The sequence below is a fragment of the Artibeus jamaicensis genome, unplaced genomic scaffold (genome assembly GCF_021234435.1).
Source record: "Artibeus jamaicensis isolate MK-2021 breed Jamaican fruit bat unplaced genomic scaffold, CSHL_Jam_final contig_233, whole genome shotgun sequence".
In the NCBI taxonomy this organism is placed as follows: Eukaryota; Metazoa; Chordata; class Mammalia; order Chiroptera; family Phyllostomidae; genus Artibeus; species Artibeus jamaicensis.
In genome coordinates, this window is record NW_026521486.1 from 51014862 (window position 1) to 51024446 (window position 9585).

The 9585-nt window shown below is 50.4% G+C and overlaps 1 protein-coding gene across 1 annotated transcript; it reads right to left on the reverse strand.

Moving 5' to 3' along the window:
* Nucleotides 1-440: 440 nt before the first annotated feature.
* KRT5 (keratin 5) lies at nucleotides 441-6648 on the reverse strand. The gene is made up of 9 exons (XM_037137511.2): nucleotides 5950-6648; nucleotides 5166-5380; nucleotides 4310-4370; nucleotides 4104-4199; nucleotides 3394-3558; nucleotides 2878-3003; nucleotides 2390-2610; nucleotides 1586-1620; nucleotides 441-1130 (listed from the first exon to the last, which is right to left on the reverse strand). The coding sequence occupies exons 1-9, from the start codon at nucleotides 6550-6552 to the stop codon at nucleotides 793-795; spliced, it is 1860 nt and encodes a 619-aa protein (XP_036993406.2). The 5' UTR covers nucleotides 6553-6648; the 3' UTR covers nucleotides 441-792.
* Nucleotides 6649-9585: the final 2937 nt, after the last annotated feature.

The following is a 9585-nucleotide window of genomic DNA, read 5'->3' on the forward strand; positions in this document are numbered from 1 at the left end:
CACTGTTAAGAAACAGCTACTAGTCCTTTCAGTACCCATATTAGAACAGGCCCAATTTTAGGCCTCTTTGGGTTCTAGAGACCCCATATTTCTTATATAAATTTTCCTTAAGATGACTTATGCTGTTACTTGCAAACTGGCCCACCTTGAATGGGCCCCACACACACACACACACAACAAAAGGCTCTACAATCTGTCCAAATTGCAATCCAATGGACACCCCTTTTCATGCCCTGCAGGGATTCCTTCATTCTAGAGGCTTTAGCAACCTTCTTGCATGACTCTTGGAGTCTCCAGACCACTCAGGATGGCCCACTCCCTTCAAGGTTATTCCATCTCCCTGTGAATTGTCAAAGGAACCAATCACATCTGAACATAATGAGCCCCAGGAGGTCTCTAGGCTGGTTGTAGGCCTTGAATAAACAATTATGTACAGCAGCTTATATTAGAAAAGCATTTTATTGAACACACTCTGGAGGTAGTCAGAACCAGAACAAAATTGGGTGTTGGGGTGGGAACCGTTTTCATGGTTTGGGTACTGGAAAACTTTGTATTTTCCTCTCATCAAGGATCATGCTGTAGAGACTTAAAGGCTGATCTGAAGCAGAACGTAGGATCACTGCACAGGAGACTAGATATCGGGCCTTTTCCGGAACTGAAGACTGTGGTTCTGCAGTTGGCGTGGTCTACACTACACTCCAGTAAAAGAGAAAACTTGGCTTGGCCACCACCTAAAAGAGGCAGTCACCAGAGGCCAGTCGCTGCCCTTGGGAGGCGGACTTGCACAGGCTCTTAACTCTTGTAGCTCTTCCGCGAGGAGGAGGTGGTGGAGACAAATTTGACGCTGGAGCTGCTGCCCCCACCTCCGCTGCCAAAGCTACCCCCCACGCCTCGGCCACTGCTTGAACTGAAGCCAGAACCCCCTGCACTGAGCAAACTGCCTGTGCCGCCGCCCCCACTGCTGCTGGAGTAGTAGCCGCCACCTCCGCCAAGACCACCTCCGAGGCCGCCACCGAGGCCGCCGCCCAGACCGCCGCCGTAGCCGCCACCGAGACCACCGCCGAGACCGCCACCGTAGCCGCCACCGCCTCCACTTCCGTAGCCAGAGGAGACGCTGCTCGTGACAACAGCTGCAGAGAAAGCAGGGAGAACTTGGTGAGACCAAATGTCAGATTGATCCTACAGGTCCAATTTATTTGATCCTGTTAATGTTATCACGGTACCTGGCCCTTTTTTACAGAGCAGCGAATGAGGCTCCGAAAACTAAGTCATTTAGTTAAGGTCCCTAACAGAAGGTTGATGAATATAGTAGGCAAAGAATGGTGCTAAGTTGGGGGTGGGGTGCAGGGGAGTGGGGTGCAGGGGGGGCAGGGTGCAATACATGTAAGATACAGAGCCACCCTTTAAGAGATAAGACATGAGCCACATTGCTTCATGTCTCAATCTGTGTCCTTCCCCCACCTCTGAGTGTATTCATTAACCATATATTGGGATGGGAATGTCTGGAATCTAGAAACATCAGGACTCTGAGTTGACACCAAATGGCATCTATTATCATTGTTAATGTATGTTTAAAGTTACTTACAGATGTTGACTGGTCCAACTCCTTCTCCACTCAGTCTGAAAGGGGAACAATTGAAATAAAAGTTAAAAATTCCCCCAAAGACAATGCCTGGAGTCATGTTTAAGGCTTGATCTAGGAAGCAAGGAGCTTGCATACACACAAAAATAAAAATAAATGAAAAATTAAAAATAACCTGCTTAAATTAGAGTAAGAGGTAGCTCTCTGAAGGGACTTTGCAAGGAAGAGGACCTGACCTGGAAACAGGTTATCGAAGGGGGATTATAATTCACCTTCTCCTCCACCCATTATATGGAAAGCATGAGGAAGAGACTGGGAACTATGAATATGTCTGAAGCAGTTTTTGCCTTGCAGGAGCTCACATTTTATGAGAGGAGTTGACGTGGACTGAAATACTTCTAATAGAAAGTAAGCAGTGAGCAGTAGAAGACTAAAGAAAACAGAGTAGTTTGAGAACCCAAAGGCGGGTGAATTTAACTCAGCTGGAGTAATCCTGAAAGGCTTCCTGAAGGAAGAGGAACCTGAAGAATGGAGAAGACATGTGTTCAATTGTCTAGTTGTTTGAAGGAGAGGCAGTGTCCAAAAATACTAGTGGTGGGAATAAGGTTAGGAAAGTGAGTTGGGACTATATTGCATAGGTCAGCTATATGCCCAGGTGTCAGATTGACTCCAGATTAATGATAGATAATTATCATGCACAGGATAGTGGTCACTTGTGTGTGTTTGGCACCGGGTAGCGGAGAAGAAGCTCCATGGATCAAATGTGAGGCCACCCCACACTTGTGATGTCAGCCCTGTGTTGCGCACCTGCACTCCTCGCCCTCCAGCAGCTTCCTGTAGGTGGCGATCTCCACGTCCAGGGCCAGCTTGGTGTTCATCAGCTCCTGGTACTCGCGCAGCAGCCGGGCCATGTCCTGCTTGGCCTTCTGCAGGGCATCCTCCAGCTCAGCCAGCTTGTTCCTGGCATCCTTAAGGGCCAGCTCCCCACGCTGCTCAGCATCAGCAATGGCGTTCTGCAGGTTGGCACACTACAGAGGGAAAGGAAGAAAAGTCAGGGCAGTTTAGTAGTGAGCTGGGCCTGCGGTATCTCTTTCTGAGTTTCCAGAGAGAAGCCAGAACATTTGTTCTGGTCACTATAGATGGGAAAACATCGAAATGCTGGTACTTGGTTCAGCTTAGTGTGTGTGTGTGCCTGTCTAGAAGAAGTGCAACAAAGTAGGTCTCCCTTTCAGAGCTCAGCCCCCTCCCACCCACCTCCCACCCCCATCCCCTACCTTCTTTTGACTTCTCCTTACCTGCTTCTTCACATTGTCGATCTCCGCTCTCAGCCTCTGGATCATCCGGTTCATCTCAGAGATCTCATGCTTGGTGTTGCGAAGATCATCACCGTGCCGGCCAGCTGTCTGCTGCAGCTCCTCATACTGGGGCCAGCAGGAAAGAGGAAGGGTTCCATTTATATGATGGTGGAAACACTTCCCCAGCATTCACAGGCAGGAGCTACCAAGAGGTGGCAGGTGGTGTAGTTATCTGAGGCCTGGGACTTGTTTTGACTTTGTCAATGTGGACCTGATCTTAGATGATTTCCTGTTTAGTGCCTTTGCTGTCCTGGAGACACTGATATGATATTCAGGGTGAGATTCGTTTTAAGGTTCTTAAATTTATATGGCAAAGGCACATGTGAATGTTCTCATAACCAAACCCAAGAGACTTCCACAGGTTTTATTAACCCCATCATTAGCATTTTGTTATGGCCTGGAATCCTGGACATGTGCCCATCCCCTTGCTAGGGACACATTCACCGTGACACCCACCTTGGTCTGGTACCAGGACTCGGCTTCTGTCCGGCTGCGGTTGGCAATGTCCTCATATTGGGCCTTGACCTCGGCGATGATGCTGTCCAGGTCCAGGCTGCGGTTGTTGTCCATGGAGAGGACCACAGAGGTATCCGAGATGTGCGTGTGCATCTGGGACAGCTCCTGCAGGGAAACTGGAAGTCAGTCATCTGATTCTGTGCTATCTTAGGTCAGGTCCACTCCAATATTCTACTCATGGTGGTATGTCAACTTGAGAAAAAATAATAGCCACCTACATCAAATGGTTAATAAATAATCAGAACCATTATTAAATTTATTTTTAAAAACTTTAACAATGCAAACCTCCATGAAATCTCTATTATGTAACCTCTCAGGTGTGACTCATCTTGGATCGTAACTTATTTCAAAAGAACCCAATGGACCGCTCTGCCACACTGAGACAAAACGGGAAAGGTGTACTGTGTCTCAGATAACTCACTCTAAACCTCATGCAGCAAAGTGACCGTTGAAGTCTTCTGCTTCAAATCTGACTTTGTTTTTCATCTGACTTCATAAACAATAAAGTGCGAGTAGTACTGAAGGGATAGGAAAGATAATGATGTGCCCACAGCTTAGAAGCCAGTGGAGTCACTTCCTCCTGGAAACCCTTATCCCTGGTGGTGTCCCACTGACCATCTTTCTGGGACCTGAACAGGGGCATTTCTTACCGCCTCAAAGAACATCTTCAAGAAATTGATCTCATCCATCAGTGCATCGACCTTGGCCTCCAACTCCACTTTGCTCATGTAGGCGGCGTCCACATCCTAGAGAAACAGGGATGGTTGGCTCTGTACCCAATTTCCATCCTGACTTAAATGAAGGACACCTTAAGAGAGCATAGCCATGGGCAACAGGTTCTCTTCTACTGACGCACCTTTTTCAGCATCACAAACTCATTCTCAGCGGTGGTACGCTTATTGATTTCATCTTCGTACCTGGGGTAAAAGGCATGGGGAGTGCATATTAGAAGATGAGGGACAGGTGAGGCCTGGGGTCTTTATTGCATAAAGTCAACTGTGAGCCTACTTTCTCACTGGGAAGGGGCTTCTCTTCTCACATCATGAAGGCAGAGAGGGAGGGGGCACTAGTGGTGTGAGCTGCTGGGCAAGGTCCTCACTCCCTAGGATACTGTGCTCTCTTTAACTGCCCACCAGATAATCATTCTATTATTGCTGTAATTCAGTTGCTTGAAGAGTAGTCCTATAAAAACCTGTACTATTTCTTCCCAACTGCACATCTAGTCTATTTCTCCAATGCTCTTTTTTTTTTTTTAGATTTCACAGCTCTTAAAAAAGCAAAAAAGAAAAAGAAAAACCAACAACCCGGCTGCTGGTTCTTAAGGGCTAATGGAATTATTTGAGCCACCAAGCTGAGTCATGTCATCAGTTCCCACGTCAGAGGGAATCCATCAAAAAGCCCATGCTGTGACCTCAGTGCTTTGGGGAGGGAAGTCCCAAAGAGCAGGGATTACACTGCTTAACTATTTCCCCAGCTGGTATCAGAGACATCAAGCTTGTTGCTCTGGCTGGTGGCTAAGGGCCTTGCACAGGGACTGAGCTAGGGGCTGGAACTTTCTAAACATAAACCTGGATTTTATTTTAGTACTTCAGGTGTCCATGGGAGGCATATGTGTCTAGCCTGTGGGGAAGGCATAAGCAGTAGTCTGGTTATAAAGTACATCTGGTGTCAAGAGTATCACCAGCCCCTGTCTCCACTGTGCCCCAACTCACTTGTTCTTGAAGTCCTCCACCAGGTCCTGCATGTTCCTCAGCTCCGAGTCCAAGCGGCCTCTCTCCCCCAGGACACTGTCCAGCTGTCTCCTGAGGTTGTTGATGTACTGCTCGAAGAGAGGCTCCAGGTTCTGCCTGACGGTCTTGGTACCCTGCTCCTGGAGCAAGGTCCACTTGGTGTCCAGGACCTTGTTCTGCTGTTCCAGGAAGCGCACCTGGAAGGGACAGAGTTTAAAGCTAGGGAAACCTAGATCTCATGTTTTGATGATCCTCACCAGTTTTTCTTCCTTCTCATGCTGTCCCCCTGAAACGTTCCCATGTGCAGTGCCTGTCCCTGGGCCCTGGGAGGGGAGGTACAGGGTGAAGCACCTAACCTCTCTCTTCTGGGAGGACAGAGCACAGATAGCACTGGACTCGGCTAGTAGGAGTGTGGACCAGTGTAGTGGGGGCTGGGAAGCCACTCAGGTTACTGCCCAATGAACTCATCCACCTTTCTATGCAATCAACCCCATTACATGAAGCACAGAATTAGTCTCTTTGCCCAACAGTAATCAAGGAGCCCATATGGGGTAATTTCTGAATGGGAAGAACTAAGACCTCGTCTTCCAAGCTGCCATTCTAATTAGGAAAGCAGCTGTAAATCTGGGACAGAAACAAATAGAAAAATATTAACTGCAAACTATGACAGTATTTATACAAAGTCAGGAAATGTTCCTCTTCCTACCTTTTTTTTTGTTATTTGTTCCACACTCACAGTAGTTTTTCACAAAGGATCGTGGCTCACCTTGTCGATGAAGGAGGCAAACTTGTTGTTGAGGGTCTTGATCTGCTCCCGCTCCTCAGTTCGTACTCGCTGGATGGCGGGGTCGATTTGCAGGTTGAGGGGAGTCAGGAGACTCTGGTTGACAGTGACTTCTTGGATGCCTCCAGGAGGACAGACGGGGAAGCCAGGGCCCCCAAAGCCACCTCCAAAGCCACCACCTCCACTACCAAGCCCAAAGCCAGCACCTCCACCAAGCCCAAAGCCACCACCACCTCCACCAAGCCCAAAGCCACCACCAGCTCCACTGCCTAAGCCAAATCCACTCCCAGCTCCAAAGCCATAGCCACCTCCAGCACCAGCACCAAATCTGTTTCTATAGCTGCCACCGCCAGTGCTGATGGAGATCCTCTTGGAGCCCCCCAGGTTGTAGAGGCTCCGGCTGCCATAGCCACCTCCTCCACCAGCACCCCCAAGGCTGATCCTGCCAAAGCCGCCACCACCACCACCCCCAGCTCGGGACACAGAGGTGAAACTGGTGCGAGAGACAGATGGGGTGATGGCAGAGGCAGCGCTGAAGCTACGGCTGCCCCCACTCCGGAAGGACACACTCGACTGGCGAGACATGATGGCTTGTTCCTAGTGGAGCAAGGCGATTGAGAGGTGCTGGAAAGAACAGAGCTCAGCAGGACGCAGAAGGTGGCTCTGTTACCCGGGACCTGCAATCCCCCCTTTTATCCTGTAGAACAGGGCTGGGCGGGATAGTTGCCGAGCTGTGAAATTATTAAGTGGGCTGGGCACGCCTGGGGGGCAGCTGTGAGCTCACCGTCACACCTGCACAGTGGTGTGGAGTGCAAACACTTTCTTCCTGGCAGACTCTGATCAGTTAGGAATAACCTTGCCTTGCAGCACTGATGCCTTGGCAGCAACTCGCACTTCCCCGTGGGGACCCAGGGTTGTGAGTAGCCCAAGAAGGATGCCAGGGAGCAAGGGGGCACTTGGCCAATGTCCCAAGGGATCCTTATAGGACCAGGGATGTGATCAACCATCCCAGCACAGTGTACACTGTCCGTGAGTGGAAGACAAAGTGAGTCCCTGCTGGTGGTGATTTGCCCTTCTCACTCTTTTAGACAGGCGGTTGCTGTAAGGATTTTGAGTTCTTGGAAGGTAACTATGGCTTGATATCTCAGTTATGAACCAGAGGGGGAAAATGGACCAATCCTTTACTGCAGAACTTCCTTTCTTGGGGGAGGCACAGTTATTCCCGAGACTAGGGAAAGATTCTCCTGCGAGGTTCGGGCCAGAAAGGCTAAGTTCCAAGCTTCAGAAACAGAAAATGGGCACACTCAGCCCCTGGTCTATACCACTCTGCTCTCTGCAGGGGCAGAACTATCCCTCCACAGCTCCTCCTGATTCAGAATTTTCTGTGGTGTTTGACCTTTCCTCCTTGCACTTGGGCCTGGGCATCACCCTGCAGGGATGAGTGAGTCCAGGGGTCCCTGCAATCCCTCACAAAAGTCTTGAGACTCAACCTGGCAGCTCTGTGCCCCTTCAGGGAGAGCTGTTCTGCCCTTCCCCCGGCCCCCAGGTGTGTTCCAGCAAGCCCTTGGTTATTCCACTAGACAAGAAATGAGTCATCGTGTATCTGTTGATACAGGCTGAGGGCTGCCACAAACACATACCTGCAGGAGCTTCTAATCTCATCAGGAACGTGTTTAGAATCCAGCGGCCTGTTATAACGGAGAACCGCCCGCTCCAAGCAGCGGGAACTGCTGTGTTTTCTCTGGGCTCTGGCCCAAAGTCTCCTTCAGGGCCAGGGGAATGGAAAACCGAATTCTCCGTCTATGGATTGTCCTGCCAGTGAGACTAGACAGAGCAGGTTAGGGGGACTGGGGAGCTGGTATAACAATCTGCCCCAGTTGTTTTAGGGAAGCCCCTTGTAAGAAGATCCTCTGCAAAGCTTTCTTGGGTGGGCTATGATACCAGGTGGAGGAGAGGGGGGGGTCTGGTCAGGCTTTGGCAAATGTTTGCTCAAAACCATACCCCCTCTTTTTGGCTGCAGACTTGAGTAGAGCCACCTCTTTACCTCCCCCTAAAAGGAGCAGGACTCTCAGGCAGCACTTGAGCCATCAAGAGCGATGGGGGGGGCACCCCTGGGCTGGGGCTGGAGGTAGGGGTGGGGGATAGGGATGGCTTCAGAGCCTCAGGGCTGAAGGGCTACATTTTCAAGAATAAAGGAGTGAAGACCCAGCCTGAGCTCTGGGATCTCTAGTCAGGGCCTGTCCTTGGCCTCAAGGAAGCCACGGCTGTGGGAAAATGACTTGAAGCTGCTGAGAATTTGATTGCTCACCAGAGGCTGCGCTGAGAAAGCAATAGACAGGTAAATCCAGACAGACAGATTGATGGCCAGAGCTGGCCTTACAGCTTCTGGGTAATATGGTTTGGGAGGCTTCCCTGCCAGGAAAATTTCTGAGACTCTCAGAGATGAATTTTACTGAGTTTACCAATTTTACACTTTGATACCTCTCAGGGAACAGACGTCAGTGTCTTGGGGGCCCTGAGACATATTGGGGGCCCCCTGGCCTTTGTCAGAACAGATCCAAGCTTGAGGCAAGTGTCTGAGGATTCCTAGCATGAGTTTTCTCTCTCCAGTAGATTACCACCAGGGTATGTCCCCTCGCACACAGGCCCTGGATGCAGTCCCCACAGCCCTTGGGGAAGCTCCACCCTTCTCGAGATACTGGGACATTGTCTTCTCTCCAATCCCATCTTGTTGTGGAAGAGAAGGACTTGGTGGAACAGGAATACATTCTGGCTGGTCTGAGAATCGCTGGGGTGTGCCAAGCTCAGATTCAGATGCCAGGGACCAATGGTGTGTGGGTGGCAAGCAACTGTGGCCAGGAGTGTTTGGGTGCTTTCTGAGGGGGAGCACTCTTCTGTCCAGCTTTGTAGGAACCCTCCCCCAGCAGGCAGGGCAACCCCTCCCACAATGCCGGACCTGGACAGCTATAAACAATGGAGGTGCTTCCCTGGTGGAGCCAGGCACCCACACACCGCACTGTGGGAGAGTCCCACCCCAGCCTGGAATGTCACTGTGGCAGGAAGAAAGGGGATTACACAGGGCTCACTGAGCATTTCCACCGAGTGCCCACAGAGGGAATTACCAAGACTTGGCAGGATACATCACTTAGCTTCATTGGGCATTGTTTTTCCCATCCACAAAAATGAGTGCAAGGTTAAGTGAGCTATAGTGGTCGGCCCTGCTGGTCTCCCTGGCAGAGAGGTGACAGGGAAGACTGCTCTGGCCTCCCTCACAGAGGTGTGCAGGGATGGAGAATAGGGGGCAGTGTTTCTAAACAGGGAGGCACCTCCAAGACCAGGCAGGGTGCAAGCGGGTGCAGGGTCCCATGGGGCAAGGATTAGGCAAAACCTGCAGTAGAGCCCAGGGCTCCCTCATAGGAGTCCCCATGGAAATCTGCATACCTTAATAGAAGAGCTATAGAATAGAACATATTCAGTAACACACCTATTTAATAGAAGATGTTTTGCACATGTCTTCTAGGTCTCACAGGAAAATACACTTCCCAAGGTTAGGAAACACACCTGGCTCACCCTCACATCGCCACACACGCAGCCCAGCCTTGCCCACTGGAGGTGCTC

What these genes read in the sequence shown, in the direction of transcription:
- KRT5 (XM_037137511.2), bottom strand. Translation starts at nt 6,552, where the DNA reads ATGTCTCGCCAGTCGAGTGTGTCCTTCCGGAGTGGGGGCAGCCGTAGC. An exon ending in TTGCCTCCTTCATCGACAAG is followed by an intron (nt 5,381 to 5,949) that starts GTGAGCCACGAT and finishes TGTCCCTTCCAG; the next exon opens with GTGCGCTTCCTGGAACAGCA. An exon ending in GTGGAGGACTTCAAGAACAA is followed by an intron (nt 4,371 to 5,165) that starts GTGAGTTGGGGC and finishes CTTTTACCCCAG; the next exon opens with GTACGAAGATGAAATCAATA.